The sequence below is a fragment of the Malus domestica genome, chromosome 11 (genome assembly GCF_042453785.1).
Source record: "Malus domestica chromosome 11, GDT2T_hap1".
Lineage (NCBI taxonomy): Eukaryota > Viridiplantae > Streptophyta > Magnoliopsida > Rosales > Rosaceae > Malus > Malus domestica.
This window is the reverse complement of record NC_091671.1, coordinates 2,209,453-2,227,639: the sequence shown is the minus strand read 5'-3', so window position 1 is coordinate 2,227,639 and position 18,187 is coordinate 2,209,453. Positions and strand designations below refer to the sequence as shown.

The window sequence follows — 18,187 nt, the reverse complement described above, 5'->3', positions numbered from 1 at the left end:
ACATCATGATGATGTTTTTTTTTCTTTTATGGTTTTTTTATTAACCATAATTATTGTTGTTGTTTCGGGTAGAAGAGAAGAGAGAAAAAAAAACTTATTTTTGAGTAGAGAGCTGAAGAGAGAAGAGTGAGCTGCCGAGAGCAGGGAGAGTTGCAGAGAGCCTAAACAGGAAGAAGAAGCTGCTGCTTCATTTGGTTAGTAATCATCCACTAAAGTAGTTGTTGTTGTAATAACTTTGAGCTATATGTATAGAGAAGAAATTATTCATTATATTTCTTTCTCTATTTGTTTATGTGGTGTGTGAGAGCTATTGGGTGTATTGGGTTATTTGGGTTGTGAGATTGCCAACACTTTGTAAACTCCCATTTGGTTGATAGTGGATTATTGGGTGAGCTCCTACTGCTCCGATGACGTACTCCAGTTACACTGACTGTTGAGGAACCTCGTTAAAATCTTGGTGTTCTTTTATATTTTGTTCTTGCATTTTCATTTGATAAATTTCCTGTGGGTTAGCTTGAGTTGGTTCCAACGGGTTTGGTGCAATCCTAGCACAACAGTTAGGGAACATTTGAGTTTTCTATTTGTCCTAGTATTTTGATGTGTATACCAAGGAAAGGACTGCATTGTTTGGCATTATCGCAAACTAGTGTGTGCAGCCAACCAGAGCACAGGCATGGTTTGGCATTATCGCAAATTCAATTAAACCTAGTGTTGGGGCTGTCGATGATCTTCAGGTATTGTAGATGACGATTTCCGGAAATGATGGTGTATTTATGAACATTGTGTAAATGGTTCTCAGCAGAAGCTTCACCATTAACTCCTTCATTATGTACTATGGATTTTGAACTGCCATATAGTTTTTTCTTTCTACTTCTCCTTCTAGTGATACTACCATTTTCCACTCCAGCCCAAACTTACAACAATATATCCTTGGGCTCATCCCTCACTGCACTAGATGATAACTCATCATCCTGGCTATCACCATCTGGTGAATTTGCTTTCGGTTTTCTGCAACTGGGAGTAGATGGGTTCCTACTAGCTATCTGGTTCAATAAAATACAAGAAAGAACAATAGTCTGGTCAGCCAATAGGGGTAGTCTTGTGCCACAAGGATCTCAGGTTGAACTCACAAATGATGGCCAATTTATGCTCGAGGATAAAACTGGAAAGCAAATATCTTTTGCTGGATCTTTGGGTATTACTGGAGTTGCCTATGCAGCCATGCTAGACACCGGCAATTTTGTGTTGGCCAACAAAAGTTCAAAATATTTGTGGGAGAGTTTTGAGGAACCAACTAATACACTGCTACCAACGCAGATTTTAAATCGGAACAGCAAACTCTATGCTAGCTACACGGCATCAAATTACACGCCAGGGAGATTCCAGTTTGCGCTAAAATCTGATGGAGAACTGTTGCTTTATACAACAAATTACCCATTGGATTCCCGTAATCATGATTATTGGTCAACACACACTGAGGGGAGCGGTTTTCAGGTCATCTTCAGCCAGTCTGGCTCTATTTACCTTACGGGCACAAACGGTAGCGTACTTTATATGCTATCGGACAATACTTCTTCAACGCAAGATTTCTACCACCGAGCAACGCTCGAGTACAATGGAGTTTTCAGGCACTATGTCTATCCTAAAAAAACTGGCTCGGGTAGTGTGGCCGGAACGAGGCGCCAGGGTTGGTCGTCTTCCTCCTTCATACCTTCAAATTTATGTACCTCAATCTTAGAAGGCACAGGTGGCGGTGCATGTGGGTTCAATAGCTTATGTAGAGATTGTTGTGCCTTGGCCCGTTTGTCAGTGCGGAAATGAGATTCAGATTACAACCTCACCAAAATCACACTCAGTTGAATAGAATAAAATACAAGAAATAAAGACACCGAGAAATTTACGAGGTTCGGCAAAAACCTGCCTACGTCCCCGGAGAGATATTGCTCTTCACTATGAGAATAACAGTACAAGTACACATGAGTTAAATCAACATAACCTAATCCCAAATCCCTTGCACACCCACTCATAGAATTTTCCCAAGAGCCTCACTCTACCCCAAAAGTTCTTTCACTAGAATACTTTTCACTCTAGCTCTCTTGATTTTCTCTCACCCGTGCCCATGCTTTCCCATGGGAGAGCCGAATGCTCTCACCCTTTGGATGCTCTCTGATGTCTTCTCAAGAGAGAGCCAAATCTCTCATTCTCTCCCTTCGGTTCTTAGCAAAATAAATAGCAAAAGAAAAAGGAATCAACTTTCCCTTTTTCCACAAACATCATCATTAAAGTAAAAGCAAGCATCATCATTATGTTTTTACTCATGATGATGTCCACCAAACTTTTGCTTTTACTTTGTCTGCAATTTTCATGCAACCCAAACCATGTGATATTTCCACCGAAAGCAAACACAGGTCACTTCATTGTTGTTAACACATGACTCATAATTACTCACAAATGTATGAGCCAAACACAACAGAGATGATACTGAAGGACCGGTTTGCGAGTGCCCAGATGGATACAGCTTTATTGATAAAAATGATGTGCTGAAAGGATGCAAGCAGAACTTCGTTTCTCAGAGTTGTGATCAAGCCTTTCCAGAAACACATCTTTTCGACTTTCAAGAACTTGAAAACAGAGACTGGCCTCTTTCGGATTATCAGCATTTTCAGCCAGTAAGTGAGGATTGGTGCAAGCAGAGTTGCCTAAGTGACTGCTTCTGTTCCGTTGTCATTTTCAAAAATGATGACTGTTGGAAGAAGGGAATTCCTCTTATGAACGGAAGGATTGATCCCACTGTTGATAAAAAAGCTCTAATCAAAATAAGGATCGATTCTAACAATTCAAGAAAGCATTCCAATTCAATTCCCAACCTCGCTCGGCTAGGTCTCCTCTGTAGCTCCGCATTTCTGAACTTGCTCCTACTAATCATAACCTGTTTACTTTTTTTCCACATTATCCATCACAGAAAAGCAAAGTTGAGTATGCTTTACCCGGGTGTTCAAGGCAATAATCTGAAAAGTTTCACGTACATGGAGCTGAAAGGAGCTACCAACGGATTCAAGCAAGAACTAGGACGTGGGGCTTTTGCAACGGTTTTCAAAGGAGTTTTAGCATCCGAAGATGGGAAGCATGTTGCTGTCAAAAGATTGGACACTATGGTCAGAGAGAACGATTTGGAATTCAAAGCTGAAGTGAGCGCAATTGGCAGAACAAATCACAAGAACTTAGTCCAGCTACTAGGATTTTGCAACGAAGGGCAGCACAGAATTCTTGTATATGAATTTATGAGCAACGGCTCTCTAGCAAGCTTTCTCTTTGGAGAGTCAAGGCCAAGCTGGTATCAAAGAAGAAAAATTGCCTTGGGAACTGCAAGAGGGATCTTGTATTTGCATGAGGAGTGTAGTATCCAAATCCTACATTGTGACATCAAGCCTCAAAACATTCTTCTAGACGACTCTTTCAACGCAAGAATTGCTGACTTTGGAGTGGCTAAGCTTTTGAAAATAGAGCAGACTCGAACAACGACTAGATTCAGGGGGACAAGAGGTTATGTGGCCCCTGAATGGTTCAAAAGCTTGCCTGTCACATTAAAGGCAGATGTTTACAGCTTCGGCATTTTGCTATTAGAGATTGTTTGCTGCAGGAAGAATTATGAAGCGAAGATGGAGGATGAAGATCAAATGATACTGGCTGACTGGGCATATCATTGCTATGAGCAAAACAAACTGCACCGGCTATTCAGAAACGACGACGATGAGGCAAAGGATGACATCGAGGAGATGATGCTCGAAGGAACTGTTGAACTCTCAAACCCACCGAATCCATCATCATTATACGTTCAATGTAAGGGATTGTGATCGTAATTGATTCCTGAAGTGTCTCCATAAAAATTTAGAAATCTTCATTTCTGCTCTATAAACACCATTGCTTTTTTCTGCCATAAACAAAAACATGCATGCAGACCTAGTTGTAAACAAATGCCACCAATGTTTTAGGACACCGCCTTCAAGGGTTAAACGTCATCTCAGTGGCGAAGCCAGGATTTCTCGGGGGGGAGGGGCGAACTTAAAAGAATGCAAGGTTAAAGAAAAATGGCAACAACTAAATATTTTTATATAGTAATGTCTTCCATAATTAATTAATACAAACAAATTACAATCGTTGCCGGCGAGGTTTCATGTCATGAAAACGTCGCATAATAGGCTCATTATCAATAAAAGCAAATACATCTTTCTCAATGTAAACAAGCATGCTATCACTCAACCATTGATCTCCCATTTTGTTACGCAATGGTGTTTTCACAATCTTCATGGCAGAAAAAGCTCTCTCCACCGAAGCGGTTGCAACCGGTAACACCAAAGCCAATGTAAGAAGTTTATACACTAACATATAGCTTTCACACCTTCCGGTCTTCACTAACTCTTTTGCAAGATCACTAATTCCTCTCAATGATGAAAACTCACTATGCATCTTCATATCATGAATGTAATTATCAAGTTGAATTGGAAGATTCATAAGGTCCATACGATCAAAATCTTGAGGATAAAGTTGGGCTAAACGAACAATTTTTGCTTTGTCAAAAGATGCAAAATTATTCACCGGACTCAAACATGCCATACAAAGAAGTAACTCGGTGTTTACCTCATTGAAGCGATCATTCAACTCCTTTAGCTGCATATCAAGGACTTGAAAATAGAGGTCCACACGATAGTAATGGAAGTTTGTGATTTTTGGAGCTTTACGCCTTGATAATTTCATAATTTCTTATCAATAATCATAAAAGCATATGATTCACATCAATAATCAATAACCAATAACCAATAACCATATTAATGCATTAGCATATAATTTCATACCAATTCAAGGAAATTTGTATTGAATAATTAATTAGGTTAGGGATTATACATTTAAGAATTAAAAATTTTACCTTTAGATGGTGATTGGTGGAAGGCCTGTGTTGATTGGTGGCTTGTTAGCTTGTAAAGGGACGTTGGCACTGGGATGTTGGGGAGCAGAAATTAAAGCTCCTGTCCTGTGTTGATTGGTGAAGAACGGCAGAAGGAACAAAAGCAAAGGGAACATAACGGGTTGGGACTGACGAGGGTTTTGGGCGACACGCGGAAGCGGTCCCCATTTGTATTTTTTTTTTTAATTCAAACATACAAAACGGCGCCGTTTTGTATAACAATTTTTAAATTTTTTTAACCAGGCCCAAAACGACGTCGTTTTGGCCTGGTTTAAAAAAAAAAAAATAAACTGCAATCTGCAGATTGCAGATTGCCCAGAAAAACAGAGGACTTGAACCAGCAATTTCCGGCGAGGCGCGCGCGAGGGGAGTGGCGAAGAGCTGGGTCCAGTGGTGTTTCCCGGCGAGGGGAGTGGCGGCCGCCACTCCTCGCCCTCATGTGGCTTCGCCACTGCGTCATCTTATAGTTATAACAACAAATTAAAGGGATTTTCCTCTGTTTTCTTTATTATTTATGGATATATTTACTACTAAGAAATTGTTATAGAATTTTTAATATTTTTTTTTTGAATCTGTATATATCCATGCATGCATATATGTATGGTAAGCACAAAATATGTATATAATAGTGTCTGAAGTAGCTAGTGTATTAACATTTAAGTTGTTCAACAGAAAATTTATAGATTGCAAAAATGAGATCTAACTTGCGTGATACAGGAATTGCAGTGGTTAGTGGTGATGACAACATGTTTGCTTGAGGGAATAAGTTAAGAGGTATTAATTCAGGGAGAAAATTAGTCAATTATAAAGGTTTAGGGTGTAATTGACTAAAATTATAGTTAATGAGGGAAATTGGTAGCTCTTTATAAGTTCACCATGTTGAGAGTAAACCCCACATTAACGGTTGATCGCATTTTGGTGCATTCAAGGGGATCAATTAGTGCGACCGACCATGAAGAATGTCAGGCAGATGCTTGAAGGAACTGTTGATGTTTCAGTTCCACCAAATCTATTGTCATTGTATGTTCAGTTTAGTTGATCACAATAATCATTGTTGCCCCCAAAAACCGCCTAAGCGAGTCTTAAAACTAGTTTTTTAAGACACCGGATAAAGCATGCATGAAATGAAAAACAAGAACGAAGGCCTCTTAAGCCAAATGAACTAAACTGACCTTATAGTGAGTGCCATCCTTTAGCCGTTCAAAATTCTTTTTCAGAGAACTGCCAAAGAGTGATGAAACATTCGCAGTGGACAACAACATAATCAGAAAAATCTTAGCACATGATGTTCTGGATATTTGAGAACACCGAACTATTGAAGTAATAAATTTAGCAATTTACTTCTCTACAAACGAATTAACTGAAAATGAATCGGCATTACTTGAGTGAAAAACAAAATGGTTGCACGAAAGTGACCTTTTATCTGCTGCCAATTAAACTTGTCACATCCCGGCCCGGGGTCCACCACATCCCAGACCCGCTCCATCATCATGGCACGATATTGTCCGCTTTGGGCCCCAACTACGCCCTCACAGTTTTGTTTCTAGGAACTCACACGAGAACTTCCCAGTGGGTCACCCATCATGGGATTGCTCTCGCGCGCTACTCGCTTAACTTCGAAGTTCCTACGGAACCCGAAGCCAGTGAACTCCCAAAAAGCCTCGTGCTAGGTAGGAATGAGAATATACATATAAGGATCACTTCCCTAGGCGATGTGGGATGTTACAATTCACCCCCCTTAGGGGCCCGACGTCCTCATCGGCACACTTCCGGCCAGGGATTGGCTCTGATACCATTTGTCACATCCCGGCCCGGATCCACCACACCCCAGACCCACTCCACCACCATAGCACGATATTGTTCGCTTTGGGCCCCGACTACGCCCTCACGGTTTTGTTTCTAGGAACTCACATGAGAACTTCCCAATAGGTCACCCATCATGGGATTGCTCTCGCGCGCTACTCGCTTAACTTCGAAGTTCCTACGGAATCTGAAGCCAGTGAGCTCCCAAAAGGCCTCGTGCTAGGTAGAGATGAGAATATACATATAAGGATCACTCCCCTAGGCGATGTGGGATGTTACAAAACTGGGATTTCTAGAGGGAGCATTCTTTAAAGCTGCTTTCGAGATACCTTGTAAGCCGAGTTCTAGTGTTATAAGCAGCATGGTAACAAAAGCTTCACCTCCACCGTTATTTCGGTATCATCACAAATATGTGACCATACTGAGTGTTCTAAAGGTCTTTGCTTAGGACCGTGTAGGTGCTAGGTTGCTAGTCATTGCCCTAATTAGTCTCTATGCATTTAAAAAATTAGAAAGTTCGTCTAGACTTGCCTAGGCCCTTGCCTAGCCACCTAAACCCTTATAGAGCCTTGGTGGGCATAAGCGGGCATGGTGGACCTAGGTGGGTCTAGGGGCTTAGGTGGTTTTGTGACTTTTTTACTTGCTCTTTTATTTATGAAAATGGTTTGGTGTGGCGACTCTCCTTTAAACACAAAATAGATAACCTTCGTTTTGCATTTTATGTTTTCAATAAATTGTACTATACTTGCTGGACATTTGGATCAACACTTACACATGATTGTTCCCTATGTTTTCAATCTATTATAGTACTTTATAATTTATATATCATTCTAATTTTGCATATTTTTTGCAATTTTAAGTAGAGACTTATTTAAAAAACCGCCTAGGCCTTATGCACTAGGCCTATACCCACCAAGTCCCCTAAGAGCTAGTCCCCTAGTTCTGTAAATTGGGTGCCGTTGTATAGGATTGAAGGTTAAAGGCTCATATGAAAACTGAGTCTCCCGCCATGGAATGGAATATTAGATAGAACCTGCAATGCACCAGCATTGCACTACAAGAGTACAGCAGGTTTCCATCATTGGGTCCTCATCCGAAACTGAAAGGTATTGCATCTTTAATCTTCTTCTGCAACCTCATTTCCTTTAATCATATTCTAATCCAACTGGCACAAAGATTAGAAATATATATATATATATATATATATATATATATATATATATATATATATATATATATATATATATATATATATATATATAATTTGCTATCTCACATAATTAGTAATGTGTCCGGCTGCCTTCATAAATCATAAGGGAAGAAGACAACAATTGTTTGACCACTTTTGCAGCATTATGTGGCTGTGACTCGGTGACTGCGAGAGGCGTTTTTATTGCTAGGACGGCAAACAAAAGCAGAAATACAAATTGCTTAAATTCGTCTTTCAGTTAAGCACTAGTCCTACTGCAAATGATTTATACTTAATTAGTTCGTTGCAGTCAAGCACTACTTTTGATTAGTACTAAAAAAATAGATATAAAAATTATTAGACGTGAGAAGAAGACACAAAAGGAGACAGAATTCGTAGACTACTTTTTTTAATGGATTCTTGGTGACTGACAAAAACTGGGAAAAAAAGAAAGATATAACAACGGCATGAATGTGAGGTGAGGAAAATTATACACACAAACATATATATATATATGTTCATGTCTAAGGCTCTTAAGCCAAAGTGAAAATTTATCGTTACCATGGCATTTGAACTAGCATATAGTTTTTGCTTTCTACTTCTCCTTCTACAGCTGCCATTTTATACCTTTGCTCAACCTCCCATGAATATAACTTTGGGTTCATCCCTCATTGCACAGGACAGTAACTCGTTCTGGGCATCGCCATCTGGAGACTTTGCCTTCGGTTTCCGAAAAATTGGAGATAATGGTGGCTTTCTACTGGCCATCTGGTTTGACAAGATACCTGAAAAAACTATTGTCTGGTCAGCCAATGGAAATAATCTAGTGGCAAAAGGATCCGCGGTTCAACTCACCGAAGATGGTCAGTTTATGCTTAGTGATATTGCAACTCGCAGACAAGTATGGATTGCTTCTTCTTCTGGAACTGGAGTTAGCCATGCAGCCATGCTGGACAATGGAAATTTTGTGCTGGCTAATGGAAATTCGATCGATTCGTGGGAGAGTTTCGATCATCCAACTGATACAATCCTACCTGCTCAGACTCTACATCAAGGCAGCATACTCTTTGCTCCTTATACGCAGACGAATTACTCAAAGGGAAGATTCCAATTTACACTACAGACTGACGGAAACGCTGTGCTTTACACAACGTATTTTCCCTTGGATACTCCTAATTCTGCTTACTGGTCGACGCTAACTCAGGGTAGTGGCTTTCAGGTAATCTTCAACCTGTCCGGTTTTATTTTCGTTACAGCCAGGGATGGAAGCATGCTTTATATGATATCACCAAGTACAGTTTCAATACAAGATTACTACCAGAGAGCCACCCTTGAGTATGATGGAGTTTTCCGGCACTACATCTACCCGAAAAGCAGTACTAGCTCAAGTGTCAAAAGGGCTTGGTCTGCTTTGTCCCTCACACCTCTGAACATTTGCACAGTGATTTTGGAAGGCACGGGCGGTGGTGCATGCGGGTTCAACAGCTTATGCAGAAATGATGATGGAGGACCAAGTTGCCACTGCCCGTATGGTTACACCTACGTTGATCCAAATGATGTGCTGAAAGGATGCAAGCAGAACTTCACTTCCCAACGTTGTGATGATGCCGCACTAGAAACAGATCTTTTTTACCTTCAAGAGATGCTGAACAAAGATTGGGCTTACTCTGCTAACTATGAGTATTTTCAGCCAGTAACGGAGGATTGGTGTCGCCAGACTTGCTTAGGTGATTGTTTTTGTGGCATTGCCTTTTACAAGAACAAGACCTGTTGGAAAAAGAGTATCCCTCTCTCAAACGGGAGGATTGACCCTAGCGTCGATTGGAAGGCTCTGATCAAAATAAGGATAGACAATTCTACTTCAAGACAAGCGGGGCAGGATTCAACAAAGAAAAGTTCTTCAGCTTCCGCGTCCATGGATTAGTGTTCATGGTGATTGGCATGCTGGTCGTGTTCCTTATGTTGGCAGTAACCTTTTTTGTTGTTTGTCGCAACTATTTCATAAAACCAAAGGTAAGTCAACTTTCCCCGTTCATTCAAGGCATCAATCTAAGATGTTTCACTTACATGGAGCTAAAAGAAGCTACCAACGGATTCATGGAAGAACTGGGTCGCGGTGCTTTTGGAACAGTATTCAAAGGACTTTTTGCGTCGGATAATGGCAAATTTGTTGCTGTCAAAAGATTGGACACCATGTTTAGAGAAGGTGATCATCCAGAATTCAAAGCTGAAGTGAGTGGAATTGGTAGAACAAATCACAGAAATCTAGTTCAGCTACTAGGTTTTTGTGATGAGGGGCACCACCGGATTCTTGTTTACGAATTTATGAGCAATGGCTCTCTGAACAGCTTTCTCTTTGGAGAGCGCTCAAGGTTACACTGGTACCTCAGAAGGAAAATTGCCTTGGGAATTGCAAGGGGGCTCTTGTATTTGCATGAGGACTGCAGCAGCCAAATCATACATTGTGACATTAAGCCTGAAAACATTCTTCTGGATGACTCTTTCACGGCGAGAATCGCTGATTTAGGATTAGCCAAACTCTTGAAAGCCGACCAAACTCAAACTATCACTGCAATCAGGGGAACGAAAGGCTATGTTGCCCCTGAATGGTTGACAAGCTTGCCTGTCACCGTCAAAGTAGATGTTTACAGCTTTGGGATTTTGTTATTAGAGATAATTTGCTGCAGGAAGAATTTTGAGGAGGCAAAGGATGAAAAGGAAATGGTACTAGCTGACTGGGCGTTTAATTGTTATGACCAAAGGAAACTCCATCTGCTGTTGGAGAATGACGAGGAGGCGAAGGATAACATCAAAGAGATGGCGAAGTATGTGACCATCGCGTTGTGGTGCATTCAACAGGATCCGTCGCTACGACCTACCATGAAGGATGTCACACACATCCTTGAAGGTACCGTTGAAATCTCAATCCCAGTACTGAAACCATCGTCGTGATATTTTATCATCAAGGACTCAAAACCATTAAAGTGGTAGAGGTAGAAACCTCATCAGTTTCGTGTAAGAGATCGTATGACTAGTGTTGTGTGTGTCAACCAGGCATCCAAAAGATTGTGCGAAATTATTGCTTGTCAATCGCGTGTTCATCTTCGTCGATTTCTCTAAGGGTAATTAAGCCTCCAATTGAGATGGAAATTTCCTGACTGATTTCTGCAAATTTATAAACGAAAGGTTCCGCACGTAAACTTGACAAAATAAGTGTGACTCTCACCAACAGATTACAGAGGATGTGCCCCCCCAAAACCAAGTAAATCTCATGCGCGGTCCCGTTTCCAAACACAACCATATTGTTCAAAATATACTCCACATCCATTCTGAGTATGCCCTAAGCAGTAGCCACGCCGAGGGCTCCTTTTCTTTCTCTTTGCCTGTAACCAATTAAAGTTATGATATATATGTATCAATGCACTCAAGTTTAGGGTATCGAAATTACAAATTAAGTTTCAGAAATAAAATCGCAAACATAATAAAACATCAAATTTACCTCTCATTGTCAGCGATACTAGGGTACTCCCTCAACTTTCTGCTGCTTTCTGGCCAGATCTTATAGACTGTGACAAGTGAAATGCATGATAGTTAAGAACCCCATCCATCACGGAATTCCAAGGTTCGGACAGCCATATGTGTTTTTGAGTGCTTCAGACAGATGGTTACCTCTGTTATCCAATTTCTTTCTGATGTCGAATAGTGCTGACATACGACCACTGGGTTTAACTCTGCCAAAATATATGGTTTTCACTTTGCCAGTAATCCCCCACCTTGCAACTATTGCTCCATAAGCATTCATTTCACAAGCCGTGCCATCAGCAGCCTCAAGAGTTACATAAGTTACTCTAACAGGAATGCCGGACAAGCATTCGTATGCCTCCACCACTCTCACAAAATGCAGTTGAAGTTTCTGAAAAAGAAGCCATGCAGAACATCATATTTAAACAGGTACGCCATTAAAGATTACTCGTAAAACAGAACATGCTAACGTAAGAAGTAGACCATCAGCTTTTTCAAATTCCAGTTTTAACCTTTTTTTCATTGACTTTGTCCACAGCGAAACTGGCAGCAGTTTTAGCCTCGGGACAATGCGGATATATTGGAAAGTAAACAACACCTGTAACCTGTTTAAATAAATACAAGTGGAACAACTTTATCAACATACAGCCCTTAATTTTGGTCCTGTATGCAAATGTGCAGTGAACTACGTGTGTTAGACCAGTGGTTGAATTTTGAATTTTATTTGCCACAAAAAATGGGTAATATGCAAATGCAAAGTTAGGTAATAAAGCTGTGGCGCAGTAGCCCACACACATTCGTATATACCTTCTCACTCAGAAAGCTAGCTGCTCCGCGAGGGATTCCAGGTATGAAGCTTTCTGGAAGACATCAGTTCATGGCCATATCATAAATCCAAAAAAGAAGTGAATTCCAATTGTACTTTCATACCCAAAATAAAATATATAAATAATTGGAAGTCAAAGATTAACCATACGTTCGCATCATACCCAAACCATAAACCACACAGAAGAATAAACAGTGAACATCGTCAAGTCAATATATGGAGGATGGGAGCTAAACTAGTTTTAGGCATGAAAAAAAAAACAGAAACGCCCAAACACTAGTTCTAACGGATGTGTAATATAAAGTTTGAAATTTATTCATTCTATGATTTATGATTCAATTTTTTTTTTTAAGATACTAAAGAATAAAAATCCAAATGGCTGCAAGATAAGCAATCTTATCAAAGCTCGAATATTTATATTAAACGCTACGAAATCATATGACAGCATCTGGTACACAGGGAGAAGAAAGGACAGGACAAGGTGCTCTTTTCATCAAAAAAGACATCCACCATTCCATACAAACGACCTGGAAGATCTATGCATCACGTGTGTATATGACAATGTGTGTACAACATTATTTAATCCAATGTTTATAGTTATTCACCTGGATATCGTACATCACGCCCCAGTGCTGCCAATTCGGGACCAACCTTCTGTCCAGCTTCCTTGAGTAAGATGGTAAGTTCCTTTGCGCATCTAGCATTAGCAGTTGTAAAGAACGTGTATGCTATTCCTTTTGGCTCAGCAAGGACAATGCGGTAAACATAATCATCAATGGATCCCGGAAAGTCGTAATTGATAACATATTTCACATTCTTCAGAACTGCAAATTAAGCATGAAACAAAGTGATAAGAAACAAGGCTTCGGGCCAATTCACAGGCTAAATGCATTCAACAAAAATTGCTAGGTTGACAAACCAACACCCCCACAGTAACCAAACAAACCCTAGGTTACTAACAGGGCAAGACTTTGGAAAGGGGGATGTCGACTAGTAAATTAAATAAAGCTTTCAACTAGTGAGGAGATTGAAGAAGATACTTCTTTCTAAATGAAATCATAATATAACAACAACAAAGCTTTAACCCACTAAGTGGGGTCGGCTATATGATAATTATAATAGTAATAATAAAATTATAACAGTAAAAAGAGAAGTAACTCTTAAAGCACAAGCAAAAAAACTTAAAAGAAAGTCTTTCACAAACTAAAGAAACTCTATTGATACCTAGATCACGAGCAGCAGCATCAGTTGCAATCATTATGGGGATATAGCCACCTTGAAACCCAGAGACAATCTGGACCCTATCCGATTGACATACGTTTTCATTAACAGAGACTGCGTAACCTTCATCGGAAAGCTTCTGAGCGAGGAGGTTACATGATTCACATCCTTTCTTTATATCCATGAATATCAGTATTCTGCTGCCATCTGCGATGTCACCTAGCAAGCCTACCAATCTGAAAATTTGAAACCAAATCAGAAATGTAGATATAACCTCAAACTAACTGCAGAAGATCAAACATTAGAATATCCCCAACTTGTTATATTTCTGATCTTCAGCAACGATGTCAACAATTTGGTCTATTGGATGTGTAGCTTTCAGAACTGGAGAACCTACTTCAACCTGTTCAACATCCAAAGATAAATGTCAAACAAGTATTGGGTATTACACCAAAAAATAAATACGCCAACATTGAAGATAGAAGACATTTTGTGACTGCTAATTTCAAACAAGTACCAACTGTTGCAATCACAAGATAGAAGACTTTTGGTGACTACTAATTTCATCCAGTTACAACAATTAAAAATGACCAGGTGATGGTAAAAAAAAATTAGTAAGATATATATTACTTTGCATGCGTCACGAAGGAATGGCCTGGCAAGTTCATCAGCCTCCTCTGGCCAGCTACTACCCCAGAACAATTTTTGACAGTCGGGGGGAATCTGTATACAGAAAACCCAATATACAATTTTAAACCGAACATAAACTTTGAGATATAAATACATACACACGTGTGTGTGTGTGTGTGTGTGTGTGTGTGAGTGAGGGGATTTAAAAATGCTAAAGATTTCCACCTTTAAAAAAACAACACCGCAAGTATGAAGAGCCAAGTAGGGGTAATATCTCAAACCTGAGAGATAACTTCTTGAACTTGAGACTTAAACTCCATGTCTTCTTCTGTTAGCATCCAATCAGCACCATCCAACACAAGGTATGTGACCTTTCGCAAGTTTGTACGACACGACTCTAACGCATTAAGCACGCCATCAGGTGTGTCAATTAAAATTCCAACTCCTGAGCCAAAATATTAATTGCAATCAATAAGAAGAATTACAATATACTCAAACAACAAGCCCTCCTTAAAATCACCACTTAAAACAAAATCAATTTAAGGGTCATGTTACCATTACTAATGCCTATAACAGAATATCAAGTAGATAATATCCAAAACATGAAATAGCGTACCAGTAGCACAATAATAAGAATACAATGTAAAACGTAGTTCATCACCACCACCACCTACCACATGCCACACGAGAATTTTTATAACCAATCAGTTGCTCGCAGCATAAGGCTTCGATGTGTGCTGCAGCAAATTTAGTACACTCTTGTTGGATTTGAATAGAGCGGTCGGGGGTTGGAGCTAAAATCAATACTATTGGGCCATCTCCACAAGCTGAAGAAAAATTATAAAACGGAAAACTTAATCCTGATAAATATAAACAATATACGAACATGATTCAAAGAGCCAGGATTTGATTATCCTAAGGATGACTAACATGTAACATACTCACATAGCTTTGGCCGGGATTTCATATGGACAATTGCAGGCAACAGATACGCGAGCTTCTTCCCGGATCCTGGTGGAGCAATACCAATGATATTACGGCCCTCCAAAGCAATTGGCCATGCCTGAGCCTGAATTGGTGTAGGCCTGATGAATCCAGCGTTTAAAAATTCTTCCTTAACATATTCTGCGATCAAGATAAAATCATATCAATAGAAAACTGTATGTAGCTAACTTCCGGCAAAGAGTAATTATCTCATGTAAGTATATATATTGTAACGAATAATACAAGAAGGAAAAAAGAAAAAGAAAAGAGAGAGAGTAAAGAGAGAGAGTAAAATGTAGGTACCTGGAAACGGAGTGCGACCCAAAGTCCTGATGGGGTTTGGAACATCACGGCTTGAAACAGTAATTCCCCTCTGTTGCCTGTACTCTTGGACCTCTACGGAGGTAGTAATTTCCCTCTCGACCTCGACCTGGGTTTTAGAGGTGCCGCCTTGAGCAGTAATTTCCCTCCGCTTCTGCTTCTGCTTCTGCTTCCGCTGCCTTGATGACTCCTTGACTCGAAGAAGAGTAGCAAATTTGGTGCCCAATTGCACTCGCTCATTCCTAACTTTTGAGGTGCCTTGAGCAGCATCACCATCATCATCACCGACAGCATTCGACCCACCGAGTCTGGAACAAACAACACAAAATTATCATGCTTTTCTTCAATCTCAAACTTTAGCAAGTTTAAATTCATATCCAATTGCCCATGCGAGAGAGATAGAGAGAGTCACCTTCTTCTTGTCCGAGAACACTTCTCATTGCGGTCATTGGAGCGCTTCACCATATTCGAGATACCTTATGGCTTAAGCTAGGTTTTCGAAATTTTGGTACCAATCATGACCACGATGAGCGAATGAAAAACCATGTACACAGTCATTATTTTATTTTTTTGGAAAACACCCATTAAGCACTTACAAGGTGTTCAACAAATGTCTTTCTCACACCTACGCCTAAACTTACCCCTTTTATCTTTTATTTGTTAGACCTACTCCTGCCTAAAATTTTGGGCACGTTTTGGTTTTGATTCTTACACTATGTTTGGATGAAGAAATTTAAGATTACTAAAAAATTTTAAAATGACGGAAATTGAAATGACAGGAATTCATTTTGTAGAATTTGTGAATTTTGTTGTTTGGTTAACTTAAACGAACAATGGAACTAAAAACGGAATTTGTTCATTTTAAATTGAAATGACAGGAATTCATTTTGTAGAATTTGTGAATTTTGTTGTTTGGTTAACCTAAACGAACAATGGAACTGAAAACGGAATTTGTTAATTTTAAACTCCTAATCATAGAAATTGGGAAATTACACCTATTTACATGGAATTTAAACTTGGGAATTGAGGCCCCAAATTCCAAGTTTTTTTTCCACGTGGAAATTTTAAACTTCTATTTTTATAAATCCAAACAAGAGAATTTGTGCATGTCAATTTATAAATTCTAACTTTTATCTATATTCCAAGTTTATTTCCCTCATCCAAACATAGTGTTAGCGTTGATGAATCACACAATGCATGGTTGTCAGGAGGAGACTAAAATGCCTTTGTAAATCTTCTTCCGGCCTATGGAAGGGTGGACTACCGTGACAAAACCACCAGCTGGTCCCCTTTTAAAGAAAGAAATAAAATAAAATAAAATGTTTAAAGATATGAATTAAAATAATAGAGACTACCATGACCAAGTAGAGGCAAATACGTTTGCACCTAATAATTAGAAGAGGTATTCATCAATTCCCCCCTGAACTTGTGACCATTGGCCAATTTCCCCCCTCAACTTTAATTTTGGCCAATTTTCCCCCACAACTCTCATAATTAGTCAATTTCCCCCCTCAACTTTATTTTGGCCAATTTTCCCCCTCAACTCTCATAATTAGTCAATTTGCACCCTACTGTTAATTTTTTTTAATTTTCCATCTATTCTTTTTTTTTCTTTCAATTTTCTAATAACTTCCAACAAAGTACTAAAATTAACATAAACACACCTGCATAATATAGGATAAAATGTACAAAAACATAATACAATTAGTATGTGATATGGGTTGATTATAAGAAAAGTTATGAATCGGGTTTAAAGCATGTAGAAGAAGAAATAATAATTCTAAACTCATGGATTAGACCTATTTCAATAAAATGGGTTATTCTTAATAAGGAGTCGAAAATTATGAATTGACTAGCCATTTTTGCACTAAAGCTCGATTCTCCGCAATTTACTTGAACTTAGCTTTCACTTTTATAAAGAAAATTGTATTCACATACAAAAATGTACACATCAATCCTTTTCGTTATCAATTTTGTATAGTAAAAAATCAAATAAAATTACTCCATACTGATTTATTATGACTAATAATGCTATCTATGATAAATTGTAAAATTTTAAATTTTAATCTATTTGTAATAGGATAAAGACATAGGAAAATGATTAACATACATCTTATTTAGTTTCTTACACACACTTGTTTAATTATGATCAAATTAAAAAATTAACAGTAGGGTGCAAATTGACTAATTATGAGAGTTGAGGGGGGAAATTGACTAATTATGAGAGTTGAGGGGGGGGGAAATTGGCCAAAATTAAAGTTGAGGGGGAAAATTGGCCAATAGTCACAAATTCAGGAGGGAAATTGATGAATACCTCTAATTAGAAATAGGGGCAAAAATTGATGATTTCCGCACATAATAGTTAGTAGTGGCGGATTTAAAAATTACACCTAAAAAAAGCATAGCTATTGATAAATAGGGCAAATAAGCATTTATTTTCACCCCAAATAGTTTTGCTGCCACGTTTATGGTATTAGAGGCGATTATTAAGGCCCCTATTTTATTATATATATTTGATGACATTTTGATTTGTTATTATTGCATTTTGGGAATGGTACGATTGTCAATCACCCATTAATTATTCGATTGTATTCTCATATTTTTAGGGTCAAATATATTTACGATTATTTTTACCACTACCACCCTAGACGAAAAAATAAATTGTTAACAGAAAATTAATATTAAAATGATCGATACTTCAATTGATTATATACAAATGGTACAAGTA

General features: G+C 38.9%; 2 protein-coding genes and 1 pseudogene across 2 annotated transcripts; 2 read left to right on the top strand and 1 right to left on the bottom strand.

Moving 5' to 3' along the window:
- The first annotated feature begins 834 nt into the window (after positions 1-834).
- Positions 835-6,002, top strand: LOC103443820 (G-type lectin S-receptor-like serine/threonine-protein kinase LECRK3). The gene is made up of 3 exons (XM_029088699.1): positions 835-1,687; positions 2,461-3,799; positions 5,870-6,002. The coding sequence occupies exons 1-3, from the start codon at positions 835-837 to the stop codon at positions 6,000-6,002; spliced, it is 2,325 nt and encodes a 774-aa protein (XP_028944532.1).
- Positions 6,003-8,468: 2,466 nt separating this feature from the next.
- Positions 8,469-11,045, top strand: LOC108172767 (G-type lectin S-receptor-like serine/threonine-protein kinase LECRK3; annotated as a pseudogene).
- Positions 11,046-11,127: 82 nt separating this feature from the next.
- Positions 11,128-16,086, bottom strand: LOC103429840 (DEAD-box ATP-dependent RNA helicase 20-like). Its single transcript, XM_008367964.4, has 14 exons — positions 15,872-16,086; positions 15,442-15,767; positions 15,100-15,279; positions 14,829-14,981; positions 14,436-14,599; positions 14,155-14,247; positions 13,842-13,927; positions 13,528-13,760; positions 12,909-13,127; positions 12,285-12,337; positions 11,990-12,082; positions 11,625-11,868; positions 11,455-11,521; positions 11,128-11,338 (listed from the first exon to the last, which is right to left on the bottom strand). Exons 1-14 carry the CDS (start codon positions 15,922-15,924, stop codon positions 11,296-11,298), a joined length of 2,007 nt encoding a protein of 668 aa, XP_008366186.2. The 5' UTR covers positions 15,925-16,086; the 3' UTR covers positions 11,128-11,295.
- Positions 16,087-18,187: the final 2,101 nt, after the last annotated feature.

What these genes read in the sequence shown, in the direction of transcription:
- LOC103443820 (XM_029088699.1), top strand. Translation starts at nt 835, where the DNA reads ATGGATTTTGAACTGCCATATAGTTTTTTCTTTCTACTTCTCCTTCTA. An exon ending in GGCCGGAACGAGGCGCCAGG is followed by an intron (nt 1,688 to 2,460) that starts GTTGGTCGTCTT and finishes CAAATGTATGAG; the next exon opens with CCAAACACAACAGAGATGAT. An exon ending in ATGCTCGAAGGAACTGTTGA is followed by an intron (nt 3,800 to 5,869) that starts ACTCTCAAACCC and finishes ACATTAACGGTT; the next exon opens with GATCGCATTTTGGTGCATTC.
- LOC103429840 (XM_008367964.4), bottom strand. Translation starts at nt 15,924, where the DNA reads ATGGTGAAGCGCTCCAATGACCGCAATGAGAAGTGTTCTCGGACAAGA. An exon ending in GGGTCGCACTCCGTTTCCAG is followed by an intron (nt 15,280 to 15,441) that starts GTACCTACATTT and finishes TCTTGATCGCAG; the next exon opens with AATATGTTAAGGAAGAATTT. An exon ending in GAAATCCCGGCCAAAGCTAT is followed by an intron (nt 14,982 to 15,099) that starts GTGAGTATGTTA and finishes ATTTTTCTTCAG; the next exon opens with CTTGTGGAGATGGCCCAATA.